The 18,342-nt window shown below is 42.3% G+C and overlaps 1 protein-coding gene and 1 long non-coding RNA gene across 3 annotated transcripts; one reads left to right on the top strand and one right to left on the bottom strand.

Moving 5' to 3' along the window:
• Positions 1-1,670: 1,670 nt before the first annotated feature.
• Positions 1,671-16,903, bottom strand: hif1al (hypoxia inducible factor 1 subunit alpha, like). Of its 2 annotated transcripts, none has more exons than XM_084350584.1 (15): positions 16,779-16,903; positions 11,292-11,476; positions 10,446-10,603; positions 9,717-9,801; positions 9,028-9,143; positions 7,608-7,792; positions 7,314-7,420; positions 6,890-7,037; positions 6,565-6,794; positions 6,288-6,457; positions 6,081-6,173; positions 5,739-5,899; positions 3,575-3,686; positions 3,203-3,326; positions 1,671-3,000 (listed from the first exon to the last, which is right to left on the bottom strand). In XM_084350584.1, exons 1-15 carry the CDS (start codon positions 16,808-16,810, stop codon positions 2,933-2,935), a joined length of 1,974 nt encoding a protein of 657 aa, XP_084206710.1. In that variant the 5' UTR covers positions 16,811-16,903; the 3' UTR covers positions 1,671-2,932. The 2 variants fall into 2 exon arrangements, with proteins under 2 accessions (XP_084206710.1, XP_084206709.1); XM_084350583.1 differs by lacking the exon at positions 16,779-16,903 and adding an exon at positions 11,643-11,743.
• LOC311255906 lies at positions 16,184-17,987 on the top strand. The gene is made up of 2 exons (XR_014622411.1): positions 16,184-16,653; positions 17,693-17,987. It is a non-coding gene; the product is annotated as an uncharacterized lncRNA (long non-coding RNA).
• The last annotated feature ends 355 nt before the right edge of the window (positions 17,988-18,342 follow it).

The raw sequence follows: 18,342 nt of genomic DNA, 5'->3' as shown, positions 1-18,342 counted from the left end.
GAAGAGGTGATACTCTGAAAGCCCCCGTAGTTTCAGCTGAGAGACACAGAACATGTGAGCAGTGAGTTTACTTCTGAGTGTAATGATCTGTCCTACACCTCCCTCCTGTCCCTGCCTGCCTGACGTCTCGTCCTCAGAGTCACAGTCTTGATCAGAGCTGTGATGTGTAATCTGCAGTGACACGGCTGGAAAATGTCCTGACGGCTCCTTTTAAAGATATCTAGTGGTTTCATGCTTATAGATGTTGAAATGCCACCTTGTGCAGTGGTCTTACCTGGTGATGTCTGCACAAACAGCTTGAACTGTTCCTGATGTCAAACACGATTGGAAAATATAAGTGTCATGCTTACAAATGTTGAAATGCCGCCTCGGACAATGGTCTCTCGCTCAACATCTGTTCAGCCATCTTACCTCGTTCTGTCGCCACAAACACGACTGGAAAATGTTCTGACGTCTCCTCATAATTATCCAGTTTCGTGGACAATATCTTGACATCTTAGAAATATCCAGTGGTTTCGCTCTCTTTAAACGCAGTCTCAAATAGTGGCCTGCTCCCTCCTCGCTCTGCCTCTCTCATGTGAACATGGTATAAGATATATTGTAGATATGCTGATCTGATTCATGCAGTTTTCATGCCAACGTTTTATTCTGATTCTCACCTTCGTAGGAACATGTCGTTTTGTTAATTTCAGTCACTTCAGATTTCTTTGACCTAAAGAACTTTTTACATTGTCAGTTGAGAAACTCTGGACGGCTCATGACTCATTTATCAACCAGCGTTGTGTAATCAGGAGCCGTTTAACTCCTCTGCCACAGTGTTTAAGCACATCACAGACAGGAAACGCTGAGCACAAGAAGTGACTGAATTACAAAAGTCCTGACAACAAGAGAGGAAACACGGCGTGACGCTTTGAAACCCTCAGAACAAAATGTCTCACTCTTGTAATGGTCTCACTGCAGAGAGGGAGGGGCCGGAGGATTTCCCTCCTCGAGTCCTCGAGTCGGATTTGTCACCGAAATGTTTGGTGATTTTCCTTCAAGTGACCTGCGAGTGACACCAGACTGAGGTTGTGCAAACAGAGTCCACTCAGTTACTCACTCAAGGTCGTCTTTCATTTAAACTGACTGTTCAGGATCGTCCGGCTTCCTGCTTTGGTGTAAATGCTGGGTGTGTTTGAGGAGTTTGACCAAAATGAGAAGTTGGTTTGAGGTTCTGTTTGGCAGTAAAAAGGAGAAGAAGTGGTTCTGTTCACTGTACACAGTCAGCTGTGGTCGGATGTGTGGATGATGAAGACAAGTTATTGATAGACAGGCCAGTTTCCTGATACCGCTGCTGAGAACTAACTGTGAAAAGTACATTTACTTCAGTACAATGAGTTTTTATTTATTTACTAAATGTCCGTTTCTGCTACTTTTAACTTCACCTCAGTTTCATCTCTGCGTCTGAGGAGGTTTGTGTCTTCCAGCTCTTGCCTGGCTGAACACACCTGGTTGAGTTCATCAGTTAAAATCATTAAATGTATAATATATAATATGTCACGCTGACGGTAACAATGTGATTTTTCTGTTTCAACAGTGACGAGCTGATCAGACAAACACTTACTGATCGTCGCCTACAGGTGGCGCTGCTGCCTGAACGAGGTGCACGTTAATAACACACTTACTTCTGATTGTGTTTCAACGTTTTTATTTATCTTAAGAATACATACAGGATAAACATTAAAAACAAAGTCTTTCTTCCTAATTTAAAATCACCTGGGAGTCTAAGAGCAGATTCTGTGTGTAGGTAACAGCAAAAGGCACAAGAGCTGCAACGAGTGATTGATTGATTAGCTGTCAACTATTGATAATCGATTAATGATGATTCGTCTGATTCCAGCTTCTTAAATGTGAGTATTTTCTGGTTTCTTTCCGCCTATATCACGGTTAACTGAATATCAAGACTTTTGGCAAAATGCTGATTGACATTTTTCACTTTTTTTTTAGACCAAACAACAAAAACTGATCGAGAATAATAATCGACAGTGAAAATAATCGTTAGTCGCAGCCCTACAGAGAACTTTAGAAGAGTGAACATGCTTGGAATAAACCAAAACAGCCCATTTTACATTAAATTCAGGCAGTTTTATGGTTAAAATGTAGAAAATGACAGAAGTGTGGCTGAAATAAAACGATCCTCCACGCCTCAGTTTAGTAGCACCACATACTTCATCAAACACGGCAACTGAATAACACAAGTTAACTTCTACTCAGACGCTGAGGCACAAATCCTTACAATCATTAAACACTAGTGTTTAACTACATTTCTGATAAGTACATAAACAAGCCAATCTACTGCTTGTCTCGTGAATAATAATGAATTCAGGAGTTAGTCAGAAACCCACCAGGCACCACAGGAAGATTGAAACACAGTTTAACACAGTAATAACGTTTCAGAAAGCGTCTCTCTGATCTTTTTAAAAAGGTTTGACAGAAGTGTATAAAAAGACTTAAAAATATGTCACTGAATTAAATCATGCCACTGATATTACGCTGGTTCGTTTGCTGGCGACAGAAGCGATGAAACGGATTAAAAGTGATGAAAGCTGCAACAAAATTTCACTTAGCTGCTCAGAGAAATGCATTTCCAGATTTGCCTCTTTCACATCTTGAGAAACAGACGGACCACAACAATCGTGTCTCACATTAATTAATTAATTAATTAATGCTGAAGTGTAAATGCAGAAGGAAAACAAGTGACAGGGAGAGCGGACAGCACCTCATCCCAACAGGTCACCAACAGCCCGACATGAGGGAGCGTCCTGGTTCAGCTACAGGCAGCGAGGTCACGTCCGCCCTCACATCATGGTTACGCAGCGTTAGTGAGTTTATATTCGTGTGCATACATGCTTGTGGTGTGTTGCATTGATTTTTCTTGCTTTTAGGGCTCCGTTCAGGTCATAGGTGAGAGAGGCGGCGACAGGTCCGGTGGGCGATGTGTGAAAATGTCCCTCATCAGAGCTGCAAGAGAGAAACGAGCACCGTGAGACTGAAGGAACAATCTAGAAGTTTAATGATGTCCAGAAGGTGTTTGACACCTCATGCACGCCTGATTTTAAGAGCTGTGGGTCTCCAGTATGACCAGCAGGGGGAGTCAAGAGCTCATTAATCACTGACTCTCTTTAATGTGAACTCAAACTTGACAGTGTGTGTTTACTCTTACCTGCAGTATCACAGAGTCCCTGAATGCCTCCTAACAGTGGGTCTTTGTCTGTGAGCAGTCTGCTCGTCCCTGCCAGTCCAGGCCCAAGGAACAAATCTGATTGGTCGGTTTCTTCCAGACAGCCCTGAAGATGGAGTTGAAAAAAACGGTCAGAGGAGCCACAGAACAAACACCAACAAGTCAACGTGTCCTCCTCTTCACTTCATCTGTTTCAGTTGAGAAGACTGGACATGCTGACTCGGTGGAAAGTGTTGGAGGCAGACAGATGATCCGTTTTTGGTTCATTTCATTCACTACAGCATTTTTTAAAAAATGTGCTAGATAAACAGATTTTCTTCTTCTTTTCCCTCCTCCTCCTCCTCTTCCACTCACCAGTAACCTGTGGCTGAGAAGAAGTTCCTCTTCTATCGAGGAAGCTTCTTGTTTCTTTCGCTTGTCCTGAACCATCAGCTGGGACATCAGCTCTTCATCTGGGTTATGAGTCCTACACATGAGACGGACAGAGAGAGGGATAATGGAAATAATTAGGTTTTTTTTACATGCAGAACATTTAGACTCACATTATAAACTTTGAACAACCCGCTTCTGTTTTTCTTGCATTATGCAATATCGATATTACACAACTCCAAGAGAAATGTCTCCATCAAAGTGATATTCTTGTGTACATTTTGCTCTTTGCACACTTTACCGCTGCTTGAGATCATTTTGCAGTATTAACAGCAGTTTTGACGTTATGTCAAAGACAACTATGTTCTGTCATGCAGAGACATACTGAAGTTAGCATGCTAACCAGCTAGCCCCAGCCCTGAAAACACCAACACTCCCCAGGTAGTCCAGGGGGGTATTCCAGAAAGGAGGTTCAACAAACTCTGAGTCTATCCATGAACTCCGAGTTGACTTACCCTGTGAAGTGAAACTCTGAGTTTTCAGTTCCAGAACAGCTGATCTGAGTCAGGTAAGTCGACTCCGAGTATGTTAACTCTGAGTTGAGCTCGTGCCTGACGACTAGTAAAAAGCCATCATCAATGGAGCTCCGATACTGTGATTCACCATGGCAACAGGGGAGAAAACAGGAAGCAGACATTTTCTGGGAAAAAAAAAAAAAAAAGCAACACGGCTGCGGCCGTAAAATCACTGACAGAGTTTTAGATGCGGTCGTCTTTTCATTTGGAATTTAACATCAGTTTCTTTCATATTAGCCTTTGGGGAAGTGGTTGAATGTTGTTCAGTGTTTTATTTTAGGCTATTTTATTTCATTTAAATCGGCTGAAAATGAAATAGCCTACCTATAAAAACAGTCTCACGGTGGCTCCTCCTCCTTCTTGCTGCTGAAGGTGATTGATTAACCTGCGAAGTGATTAAAAAAACAAAAACAAAAAAAAACAAAAAAAAAAAACGCAGAGGATGGTTCAGATCTGAGAGCACGTCAGCGATGACGTGTAGCCTGATATTCGCTGTGCGGCCGGAGAATATAAATGACGGACTGATGAGGAGCCGTCTACTGTTCGGTTCAGTCCTCGTCAGGGAGCGAGAGCTCATCTAAATTAATCTAAATTCTCCTCCTGGTGTAAAACTGTGTGAATTATTTCTGCTTCAACATGATCGGACTGAAGGAAAGGACAGCCGCTGTCAGACAGCTCCGTCAGACTCAGGGTTTCTTCAGGTAAACCTGCCAGTGAGCAGGTTATGTTCACAGAGTCAGTTACCGCAGTAACAGACCCAGAGTTTAAGTTACCTCTCTTTCTGGAACTGAAAACTCAGAGTTTCTCTCATCTCAGGGTTAACAAACTCAGAGTTTTCACAAAACCCGCTTTCTGGAATACCCCCCAGGAGCTGCGCAGCTATCTGAGCTAACAAGCTAACAGTAGCTACAGTCATGGATGAATCAGAATAAACACAGTCGGCAGCAGTTAGTAGTTAATCTGGTAACATGTTGCAATTATGTTTTGTTGCATTAATTCAAGCTGATTAATTCTTACATATTGCACCTTTATATTTTGCATATTGAGTCCGATTGCTTTTATATTATTTCTATTATGTTCTATTGTTTTTATTGAATACTCTTAATACTTGTTTTTGTTGAGGCACTTTATTTTTCTGTCCTAGAATTCCCAACTTGTCAAATACTGACACTTGGTGATGAAGGCCGACCCTCGTCAGTATTTGACAGGTTGATTTTACCAACATGGCCGCTCCTCTGGCGCCACCCTCAGGAGAAAACAACTAGATGCAAGATGAGCAGAGTTTTCATTCACAACAATGTTTGTTGGTGTGTAAATAATAACTTCACATTAATTAGTCTAAACTTGGAAAAACCTTTATGCCAATAACTTGTGAATTTATGTGATCAGCCAGTATTTCCAGAATAATTATTTAAAATGGTTCTAGATGTTTATTATACTTGTTTGTTTTTTCATTTCGGAGTGAAATGAAGAACCATGACTCAAGTCTCCTCAAAATTAATTTAGTGATCGTTGACTTATCAAACGTGATTATTAAATGGATCCACCTGAGTAAAGGAACTGGCCTATCGTACCGTTTTCTCCTCTCTTTGCCTGCCGGGGTCACAGACGAGGGTTCAGACAAAGGGGACGACCATTTCTCGGCTTCCTCTGGCAAACCGCTGAAGGTCAGCTGGAAGTCATCGTCCATCGAGATGTAAGGAGCCAACATCTCCAGATCCATGGCCTCTGTTTCCTGAGAGAAGACGGACAGGAAGTTAAAATGAGTTAGGGATATTGGTGCACATATGCGTGTGCATGGATATGCAATAAAAGTCAAATGCAATGTGTCGCAGAATAAACAACCAAGTGAAACACTTAAATACCTCTAACTAGTTTGGAGTAGTGTATTATAATTGTTATTGTGCTGCTCTTACCTCCTGTCCTTCCTTCTGACTGTCTTCTGTCCAAACAGCGAAGAACTTCTCCACCTCGGTCGTGTCCATCACCACCTCGTCCTCACGGGGGTTCTGAGGAAGGTCGACAGACATCAGGACAAAAATAAAGACGGAGCAAACGGTCAAATCAGATAAAATAAAATTGAAAACTTTTAGTTTTAAAAAAGATGTAAGGCTCCTATTTACCGGCTCAAGATCAGGTGAGGCGGCTGGTGATGATGAAGATGATGATGATGATGGAGGTGGAGTGTCGAAGATGGGTGTGAGGAGCTGTCGCAGCTGTGGAGTGCAGAAATCCTGAGGGTTCTCTACTGAAGCTGGACTGGACTGACTGAGGAACGAGAGCTCAACAAAATCTGACAGACAGAAACAAAAAGAGTTCAGGAAACTGTGAAATCAAACCAACAAATATATTTACACAGGCGATGACAGTTTCTGTAAAGGGATTTAAAGTTAGTCTCACCTTTCAGCGGCACGTCAGCGTCTCTGGCCTTGGGAGCCAACTGGAGTAGCTCCTCCGGCTTCTCCTTCAGTTTGAAGAAGAGATCCGACGCTGCGTCCTCAATCTGACTGGAGCTGGTGAGACTCTGACGGTCAGAGTCACAAACCTCAGACTCCTCTGCTGAGCAGAGTTCAGCCTGACCACTGCGGATCTGCTCCACGGAGAAAACAACGTCCGGCTGCTCCACAGCACTGCAGCAGAAGACCACGATGTAGTTTGTCTTCCATTTTTTATTTACCACATCTTCACGAGTCATGTGATATGACCTGGCTGCTTTTTAAAGTACCTGAGTATGAAGTTGAGGCAGACGACGGCCTCGGGCTGCGACGTCTTGCTGCTGTAGAGGATGGTCGCCTGCGTCTCGGCCCAGACGAAGCCGCCGCTGTTCGCCAGGAAGCGGTAGTGGCTGGTGTTCACCTGACCTTTGGACAGCACTACAGAGAGACAGGGACATTAACAGAATACAGTCTGTTTTAAGATTTTATGCACTCCACTGTCCTTTACATTTGAAGACACAATGTTCAACATCTATTAGAGATAAACTCAGTGATTAAAAGTAGTTCCACGTGTTTATATACATTATAAATACTGTTCATGTAGTTTTTGATGGACAGTTCAGGTTTAGGTAACAAAGGTGCATCTTTGCTCATGGATCACTGTAAGTACTGACTTTTCTTTTTTCTCGTTACCAAACACACACTGACACTCACGTGTGTGCAGGCTCTTGTTGACGTGATCAGAGTCCAGTGCGTGATGAAACTCGTAGGCCGAGCGGCCAATCAGATCCTCGGGTTTGTATCCAACCAACTCTGTCACCCTGGAAACAGACGGATGGAAGAAAAACAGAAGAATTAAAATTACAACCAGACATCTCCATCTCTCTCTCATACTCTGTTCCTTTTTGTCTTCCACAGAGGAACCTCCTCTTTCCTCCTGCCTCCCATCCAGAGAGGTCAAAGGTCAGGGTCAGTTACAGCCCTGCAGCAGGTGATGAGTTGTCCTACCTGCCCTTGCAGTGTGTGAAGCGCAGGTCCATGCTGTGGCGGGTGAGGAAGGTGAAGCTGTCCAGAGGGAACTCCACGCTGGACGGGTGAGGGATGGGCTCACACAGCAGAGTCGTCACTCGGGCAGCAGGGGGCGACGAGGAGCTGTCGCCAAACGGACGCATGTGACCTGTACAGTGGAGAACCTGGAGGAGCGGAGGAGGCTCGTTAGAGAAGCAGGGATTTTAAGTTTTAGATATAATTACAGTACCATTTCTAGCAAAATGCACTCTCTGATCCAAGTTTTCATAGTCAAAAGTTTCTTCAGGTTTCTGTGTGCATCAAAAAGCTGTTTTTTACAAAACTAATGCAGAAGCTTGATAGTCACAGATTCAAAGAGCTGCGTGGCTCTTCAGAGCCTCCACTGTCTTATGTATTCTTTATTGTTTTACAGTTATTCTGGCCTGAAGTTTGGGCCTTTTAAGGTTTTAAATTATAAAATATTTTGCATGGCACATGTACATTAGCTACTTTTGACCAAAAATACATCAGTAAAGATCTCGGTGATCCTGGGGTTACCTGCGGTTACTTGGTGTTAGATCAAAACCAAATTTTGTGGTTTCTCCCACCTCTGATAGCCAAACAGGTCAAGTCTTCTTCTATTACTTGACGATACTTGAGTCTGAGGCTTCGGTCTAACAGCTCTGCTGCCAACAAATATCTCTGACGGAGGCGGATCCTTCCAGAACTTTACATCATCACAAAGAAAATGTTCCTGTCCGTCATTATATCGGACATTAGTAAACACAAAGCGGACATCTGTTGCTCTGCAGTAGGTGCATGAGTGTGCATGTACTGTAATAAGTGTGTGAACCAAGTACACTGAAGAGACCTGGGCCGGCTGCCAGACATGGACTGACACGCTCATATCTCTGTCAGGCTGGACTTCAGTCCGGGGGTGTGGCTGCTCTTGGCTGGACAGAGCGATCTCTGTGTGTGTGTGTGTGTGTGTGTGTGTGTGTGTGTGTGTGTGTGTGTGTGTGTGTGTGTGTGTGTCATAAGTGTTGTCAGAAATACTGGCACATCAAACTTTGGGGTAAAACACTGTTTGACACATGTTCTGATCTGCTTTGACTCAACATGGAGAATTTCATAGACGTGATTTTCTTCCAGGCTCAGCAGGTCCAAAATCTGTTTTACCAAATAATACATCATCTGTTTCTTTTCCAGACTCTCTAATATGAAACACTTAACGAATTTAGAGAGCTCCTGTTTCAACATCACTGAAGGATTAAAACCAGATGGTTCAGTAAACTCTCAGTTTTGTGTAACTTCCTCTCTGTGGCATCAAACATGGCACCACATAGATATTTTCCAAAGTCAGAAATTCCAGTACCGTGACACCACCAGTGTTTATACAGCATCTCTGTTGATATTGTACCTTCCAGGCAGCAGACTTGATGTTGACGGTGCGCCCCCTGTTGGTCAGAGTGCTCTTCATTCGCAGGAAGAAGTTCCTCTCACTCGACTGCTCTGTCTGCAGTTTCTTACTCAGACCTGAAAGAAACCGGACGTTAACACAGCGAGCTCACTGAAATGTTTCACCCTGACCTATATTCATAAATTATCTAAAAGCACAAAAACAAGTACAGCTGGTAACTCTGCTGCTGGCTGACAAAACAAGCCCCTCTGTGGTGAAATGACGGCCTTTAGTGGATGACAGAGCGAACGTATTTGACTTTCATTCATAACGATGCATGCTGATGGGTTAGCACACTAACTAGCCCAGTATAATGTTGATCATTTCCGCTCCCATTTTTGAGAAGTTGAAGTAAAAGAATAAATGAAGAGTTTTATATCTCTCAGCACAAATTTTTGTTAAAATTTGTGTTAGTGAGCCAAGATAATCCCTCCACCTGACGGGCGTCATGCTGATTAAACAACATGATTATTGTTCCCCCCCAAAAAAAAGTCTTAAATCTTTGACTTCAAACTTGTGAAAAATGGGAACAAGAACAGAAGTGTTGTGTTTATATTTCTTTGTTGGCCAAAGAAGTGGTGTGTGTTGAACATTAACACAGGCCGAGCTTCATGTTTGCTTTTATTGTAACAATAAACAGAGTGTCTGACCTGGACGTGGGGACAGCAGGTCTCTGAGCTCCTCCTGATCGCAGGGATGAACAAAGTCGTAAACACTCTGACCCAGCAGCTCCAACTGTCCGAACAAAGAAACGTTTAAAGTTACTTTTCAGAACTGAATCATTTTGGTTTTATTGTCGAGCTGTTCAGTGGGTGGGAGTTATGAAATCATGGCAGGACAGCACATTTCAGTCTGCCGGTCGGCATGCAGTTATCGTAACGATGTGCTTCAGTGATAAACTTGATCTCAAACAGAGCTCAGAATAGATCGAAGGGACGGCTTCTCTCTCTGCTCGAGTTTCTCAGGATGGGTCACGTACGATCCCAGAGGCTTACAGTAAAACAGCCAGTCTATTTAAAGAAACAGGCAGAAACAGTTTAGTAAAATCTACTTTGGGAACGAGAGACAACAATGTTTTCAGTTATTTTGATGACAGTGGGGTTTTTTTTGTAAAACGAGTGCTTACACTGCTGAAGTCTAAGAGGCTGTTTCTGTCGTTAAAGTGACGACTCCTCACATTTACATCTGCTGCGACTCACGCAGGCTGAAGTGGTGCTTCACGTGTGGACTGAAGCCTGACAACCAGCTCCAAGTATTTAATATTTAAATGCCTCTACAGTGATAATGACACTGAACTATACTTCTTCACTTTACCTCCCTCTAAAGTTTCCCAGATTAAATCAAATGAAATCTTAAGCCTTTACAAAATGGCGTCCTACCTGTGCGATGCCGATGTGTTTGCTGACGTTTTCCGTCAGGTAGATCATGTCTCCCTCCTCCGTCATCACCATGATGAAGCCGGCCAGAGCCTCAGGATAGAAAGTATCCATCGGATCTTCCTCCTCTTCTTCCTCTTCAGACTCTTTCTGTTTCTCACCTGATGGAAACACGACCAGGTGATGTTTACAGCAGACAGGTTGAAACTTGTATCTCTTTCAGTTTCAAGTCTTTATTTTAATGCATCATGTCTGGATGACAGTTTACTTGTGATAACTTTGAACTGTGCCAATTTTCCAGTAATTGGACATGTTGGCGGCACATTTTCTGACTCAACTATAATAAATTGAATCAACAGTTGAGTAAAATAAACTCGTCTTGTCCTCTAATGAATCAGTTAGCTGTCAGCAGAAGCACACTTCCACATCCTGATGCAATTTTCATTTTTGCTGCCTGAGTAATAAAAATGCTGGGTTGTCTCTTTTATTATTGATGAGTTCATTACTTTGCTTTCACACTTGAGGGAGGTTCTTTTCCCATTAAGCAGCCTGTGATGCCTGATTGATTTCACTATTGAAACTCTATCACTCATGAAGGGGAGATGCAGATGAAGGACAACAGAGATGTCTGAGCCTGACACTACGTATTACAGAGGCGTGTCTGCCTGGTGGAGTCTGTGCTCATTTTAAAACATCTGGATATTAAACAAATGGAGTTTGATATGTTAAGTTTTTCTTACTTTACAAGAGACGGTCTGAAGCCTTCATCTGAAATGTGTATTATCAAAACAAAAAATAATTCCTGAGTATTTGAGAAAACGGGACCCTTCAGGTCAGACGGTTTCTTACCGGGTCGGAGGAGGCGTTGCATCTGCAGGAAGCTGAGGGAGACCCTCATGATGGCCGATTTGTCCAGGTGGGTGGACACTCGGCGGGGGAGCGGCAGAGTGCGAGCGAGCTCATAAAACACCTCCGTCTCCTGGCTCCGCCTACATCTGGCCGCATCACGAGAACGCAGCTTCCTCTGCTCCGAACTGGTCCGACAGGAGGAAGAAAATGGACACAGGACATGATTAACAGAGATGAAAACAGGGACAGATATGATTGTGTGTTTACAAGAACAACAACAGCAACCTCAATGACTGCCCTTTAAGAGTCTCAAAGTCTGGAGTCTTTCTCTGGAGTCTAAACATCTCTAACCTCGACTGCCCTTCAGGAACCACAGCAGTCAAACATAGAGACCTCGGCCTGTTCCTCAGAGTTTCAGAGTTCAGCTCAGAACACATTCCTCCATGTTTGTTTTGTTTTTTGTGGGAACAGAGGTGATCTCCAAAATGTCCAAAAGTGAAGAGAACAGAATGTTATTTATTTCATCTACTGGGAAACCGTCCAGGTCCTCCCTCCCTCCCTCGCTGTCTTTTCTTCCCTCTCTCTTAATCCCCCTGTCAGTCCGCCCTGCTCTGCTCTGCTCTGGCCTGAGTCAGAAAACGTGCTGATGAGACAAAAGCAGGGTTTATATGCATCACATCAGATTGGAAACAACCCAAACAGCTTGAACACAGTGTGTCAGCAGGCCGAACTACTGCCCCTTCAAACCTAAAACTCTTTCACGCGAAGTTATCCAAGAAAGAAGCCGCTGATCACTAAATCACCAGCAGATCTTCAGATTTCAGACGTCAAACTGGACTCCAGATAAATAAATAAACATCATAGAACAAGAAGAAGAAAAGACAGCAGCTGAACAACAGCTCAACAAGAACGTCCCAGCTGTGACTAAAGCAGCAGCTGCCAGACAGCCTGACACAACACCTGACTGAACATAAACTGGTGCTGTACAGTGTGTTACATACCAACATATACAACGTGCCCAGAGAATACTTGATTCTGATTGGCTGCAGGAGGAGAGGAGGCGAGTATCCTCATCATACTTGTTGCAGCTCTTAAGGATCTAAAGACTAAAGATTGTATCGGCACAACATATAAATTACCTCGAGGACACAATGTAAGAGTCATTATCTCCTTCCACAACCAGCCCGTCCTCATCAGAACAATTATTACACATAATAATGTTTCCTGTTAGGTGGTGACATCGCAAAGGAGGAAGTCAGGTGAAGATAAGATAAGAATCCTTTATCAGTCCCACCACAGGGGAAATCGCTTTATTACAGCAGCAAATGGGATCGCAGAAATAGAGGGCATCAATTAAAAACAGTAATAATAAATGAGTAAAAAAAGCAATGAGAGCAAAATAAATAAGAAACAAAACTTCAAAAATATTTACACCATTGAACATCGACAAAAAAGTGAAGTGAAGAAGTATGAAGAGCGAGAGAGCCAGTGAGGAGGACGGGTGGATGGCAAACATAAGACTTCTACCCAGAATACCACCATTAGTGTCGCGTGTGAAACCAAAAGTAAAGTTATTTTAACTTATAACGTACATGATATAAGTGAAATACTTATTTAACACTGTTATTTTAACCTGAACAACAAGCTTTCTCCTAAAGCTAACCAGTGAGTTGTCTAAACCTGACAAAAGAGAGCATGACAGAGAAAATGTGTCGTAATGTAGATGAGTATTAGTATTAATCAGTTTGTTATTGTCCATATGTGAGCGGACTGTAACGTGACGTGATAAATGAGACGTTCCTGTCTCTCTCGGTCGTCTCTACGAGCCTGTGGGCGGCTTGCTGAAGATGTTTACTGCTGCTGGACAGTGGATTTCTTTGTGACGGATGTGATTTTCTGTGACAGTCCAAAGGATGCGACTTTATGCACGTCCTCGACTGCCTCGTCTCAGCGATTCGCTAATGCTAATGTTAATTTAGGAAGTCTGCCAACATAAACAAACAACCAGCCTGCAGCACAACAAAGAAGCTCCACAAAACCTCTTTAAGTAAAGTCGGAATGAATGAAACAATAAAGAAATCAAAGGGATCCGTATCACGACTGTTACTATCAGACGATGTAACATTATCTCTAGTTAAATCTGTGAAACAACAGTGTAATCAAACACCATTGAGCCGTGCTGCCACAGTGTGTGCCCTCTATCCTTCAGTAGTCAGACGGGAGGACACAATGTTCCTGCCAACACCGAGACACTCCCTAACTGAAGCCTCTCATTCATTGAGGCAGAGTGAACAGTTAAGCCACCTGGGATGCTCAGGATCGCTGCAGGAGTATTTGTGGTTGGATGAGTGAAGTTTGTGAACATAAGCATGTTTTCAGTGCAGCTCCATCACGAGAGAGAACAGTGAACCTCTCACAGCACGAAGAGGCAGCAGACAGTGTTTCACAAACACAGAGGAACACATTTATTACAACACTCGCCTTCAGTATGGCTCTGATGCGCACACACACACACACACACACACACACACACACACACACACATTTCTGAAAGGAAAAAAACATAAACTTATTTTATTGTTTTTTCATTATTGTTTTAATACGTCGATGATCCAATCATTTATTAACATCTTTTATTTATTATAGATTCCTTTATTCCACTTTATTCTTAGTTTTATTTATTTTATTATTCATCCATTTTTGTGTCTACATGATACTGTATGTTTAAGGATGTGTGAAAGGCGAGCTGTGGGATTAATAAAGTCTGAATCTAGGTAATAAAAAAAAAACCGCCATCATCAGCAACTATTTTGATTAATGATTGTTGGGCAGCTTGTACACTGTGAAGGTTTGGTTATGTGATAACAAACTGAATATTTGGACCGTTAATGGACATATATGCATATATGTTGACTAATTGCTTTTAAAATAAAAATGATGGGGAATGCTAACAAAGCTGCCGCTGCTACTACTCACGCTTACAATGTTACTACTGCTGCTAATAATACAACAGATCTGTCAAACAGTCACAACACTGTGTGTCTGCCAGCTGGGAGGAGCTTCAGAGAACACACTGTTCTGTGACCATTTCTAATCAGCCAACGTGAGTGTGTGTCTTGCTCTGTAACAAACACAAAGGTGTGTGTGTGCGTGTGCGTGTGCGTGTGTGTGTGTATGTGTGTGAGGGAGAGGGAGAGAACAAACTGTGGTTACTGGATGTAAGCAGCAGTTTTTTTAGCAGAAGCAGTTCTGTGACAGGGTAAACACACTCAGACATTCAGATAAACACACGCCTTCAGCTTCTTCTTAACACACTGCAATCTGTACAGGAAGTGTGTTATGTGTGTTATGTGTGTGTGTGTGTGTGTGTGACCTGCTCTAGGATAATGAGCAGTTCAGTACACGATGTCCTCGACTGTACTCAACCACAGCGAGAGAGTCAGTGTGTCAAGAGCGAGAGGAAATAAATCAGAGATTAAAACAAGATGTACAGTAGAAGAAGAAGGAAGGAAAACTAGGCTACACAACACACACACACACACACACACACACACACACACACACACACACACACACACACACACACACACACACACACACACAGACGTGATGTGTCATATCCCTGTTGACATGTATAATAAACTGTGAGTAGCGCGGCCTGTTTGGGTTGGAACAAACTGTTCACTGAAACAAAGTGTCGAAACAGAGAGGATTTATTGTGTGGACGTGTGAGACCGTACACAGTGCACTGCTGCTTTTAGACACACACACACACACACACACACACACACACATACCTCCTTACATAACCTCACATGTTGAAATACGAACATCTGTATATTTTGGACTGAATTTGCCATGAGCTGATATTTTGTTATATTCAGCAACTTCAAATTCCTCAATTTAAAAACAACTGGTAGCTGTGTTTCTGCATTTTTATAATACTCTTTTCTGGATAAAAGCTACATTAAAATAAGTGTCTGAAAGTATCAATGGCGTCTTTGAAGTCTCCCTCGTTCTCACCTTCACTATTTTCTACATCAGTGGTTCTCAAACGTTCCTCAGCAAGAACCCTAAACTGACACAGATCATTGACTGACACGTTTTATTACAGAATGTGTATGAGACTCATGACCAAAGTAGTTTATAACATAATCTGTCATTGTGTCACTTAAACAACATTATGTAACTTTTATATCTTTCCAATAACAGCTTTAAATCATGTTGATGGTTCAGTGTCTTGTAACAGGTGAAGGTTGTCTCTGTCAGTGTTTCTGCTCTGTGTAACTTCAGTGAGAGGTTCAGGATCACAGCGTTACAGACATGTTTACATCAACATACACGTTTTTGACGACACATAACTTTGTTATGACGTAATGTGTTTTGTTCATAGTTAGCTCCACATTACGTCTGACAAACTGTTACAGAGCTGGGACTTTTATGTACGACAGTGGTGTTGCACTCAGAAACTGTGGGGGGCGCCATTTAGCACAAAATGCCAATTTCTACATACTAATGCTTTAAAAATGGAATAATAGTGAAAAAAACAACTAATCCTCCTTTTTGCCGGGGACACACTTGAACCCCTGGTGGTCCCTGGACCAGACTGTGAGAACCACTGCTCCTGAACTATCACCAGTTTAGCATGTAGTGAGCTGGAAATTGAGATTTTGGAGTGATGAAAAGTAACTGAGTACATTTACTCAAGTATAATTTGAGGTATTTGTACTTGAGTATTTTCATTTTTAGCTACTTCCACTGACCGAGCCGGCTAACTTCCGGTTTAGCGCCTGGCTAACTTGGATGAATGGCTCAGATTATGACGATGAAACGAGTCATTGTAACGCTGAAAACAAAGGTATCCACCATTTTACAGACGCTTCTTTCACAATGTTAGCTTATGAGAAAAAGTCTTTTTGGGCCTATAACTGGCATAAATAAGAGAATTGGGATGGCCTGCAAGATGGCGGACAGGAACGACTTCCGGTTCAGGCGAGGACACAAACGGGAGACAGGAAGGACCTGTCAGTGCCTGCCTGCGGGAGGTGGGGATGGGGTCAGCAGGCGATTTTTAGCGGGTTGACCCGCGTTTAAAAGCCCGTGTAGACCCGCTGTCTGCGGCTGACGGACATTATGAACCATACAACATGAAATATGAATCCGTGAAGCAAAGCACCATCTGCGGTGCACTGAAGACCGTGTGGCACAAACAAAGGCTGAGCAGCTGTAAGAAACAACACTGCAGCTAAATCACTGTGCTAACTAATAAAAAGCCACGTGTGATTAAACTGAGACGCTGCAGAGATCAGAAACATAAAGACAACAGGAAGCTACAACCATACATCTGAATCAAGCACAGGCAGTGAGTTGCACATTATGATCGCATTGTTTTAAACGGCTACGGAAAGTTGCAGAGAACAAACAGTGCGACTGAAGAGACATCTCGGATGAAAAACACATTAACTGTGTGAACTAAACCAGTCTTACCGTTTGAGTGACACTTTCTCCTCCTTCTCCATGTTCAGTCTGCGACACACAGCAGCGACTCTGCTTTTAATGGTTGTTTATGCTGGCAGCGTGTCAACACTGAGGACAACACACACGCACACACACTCAGTTCAGACAAGGTGATCGCTGTCAGGACGGACTGTTTCCGTTCAGTTTCAAAATAAAAGCCTCACTTCAGCTGACATAACTAGTGCACATTACATAATTCAGTAATACTTCTGTACTTTTAATCAAGTAAACATGTTAAATGCAGGACAGAGTATTTCTACATAGTTGAACTGACTGTCTGTACACTGTTGTTACATACATATCTTTTCTATGATTGTACTTCTTCTTTTGTGTGTTGTTAAAATTAGTCTATGAACAGTAATTCCTCAATAAGAATTGGTAACTGATCAACTGTTTAAGTCATTTATCCAGAAAAATGACCAGTATTCTCAAATGTGACAGAGGACTTGTTGATCTGAGAAACATTTGAGTTTTGTGACACTTAAAAAGAAAGTCTGGTCCACCTGTTATACAATAAAGAATCCATTAATTATTATTTACACCAGTGCTTAAAAATGAAAATACGATGTGGCTGCAGCATTAATAATCACATTAGGTGTAACTTTAGTAATCCTCATGGGGGTGATAAAGGGCTGACAGATCTCAAAATCTTTTTTCTTTTTCTTTTCCTTGACATTCTACCTGGTCAAGAAAACTATACATTTAATTAAAGCTGCGTATTTAGTTTTTATTGTGTCATTAACAATTAATTAGTCAAAGAACAGTAATCTATCCATAGAAAATGATAACTGATCAACTGTTGGAGTCATATATCCAAAATAATATCAAGTATGCTCAAATGTGAGGACACAACACAGACCATAATATATATTTTTTCTTGACAGGGCTTTTATTTTATTACATCTACTGACTTCCGGTGTTTGTGACGCAGTGGACACGCCCACGATGACGGACCAGACGGAGGCGTTCCGAGGACACGCCCCTCGTCACGTCGACAGCCTTCATGTTTTTGGGTGAAGAGTCCTCTTCTTCCTCCGCAGCTGAAGAGGCAGAACAGCTGACGGTGCTGGTCTGTAGCGCCCTCTGTCGGCCAACACGTGAGCGTGCAGCCTCTCAGTTACTCCTGGAGAGAAGTTTTGTTTTCTGATTTCAAACCTGAAATAAAACAGCAACTCTGAATGTTTTTATTCTTAACAACCGACAGCTCCTTGTACCGAGTCCTCCCTTCATCCAGAACATTATCAGCTCCATAGAAAGTCAACAGCAGGCAGTGTAGTTTTCAATCCGATGTACTGTTCCTGGGCTGCACCGGTTAGTAACATAACTTTAATTCAAATAGATTTAAACCTGATGTTTGACAACTTAAACAAGTTTTCAAGAGTCTATTAATACATTTTACACTAAATGGAAATGAATGGAAACTGATGGATACCTAGGACAGTACAAAACTGTCTAATATAAAGTGTATATAATTTGTATTTAAAGAGCAAAAACATGTAAAACTACTGATATGTTGCATTTTAAATACCAGAAT

This window comes from Pagrus pagrus, assembly GCF_965226575.1.
Source record: "Pagrus pagrus genome assembly, chromosome: 4".
NCBI lineage: Eukaryota > Metazoa > Chordata > Actinopteri > Spariformes > Sparidae > Pagrus > Pagrus pagrus.
Note: the sequence above shows the minus strand (reverse complement) of the source record. Positions and strands in the feature narration are given on the sequence as shown.

Coding starts and splice junctions, on each gene's coding strand:
- hif1al (XM_084350583.1), bottom strand. CDS start 11,728: ATGTGTTCTGAGCTGAACTCTGAAACTCTGAGGAACAGGCCGAGGTCT. Junction 11,477..11,642: donor GTTCCTGAAGGGCAGTCGAG/GTTAGAGATGTT, acceptor CTGTCGGACCAG/TTCGGAGCAGAGGAAGCTGC. Junction 3,327..3,574: donor TTCTCAGCCACAGGTTACTG/GTGAGTGGAAGA, acceptor CTCCATCTTCAG/GGCTGTCTGGAAGAAACCGA.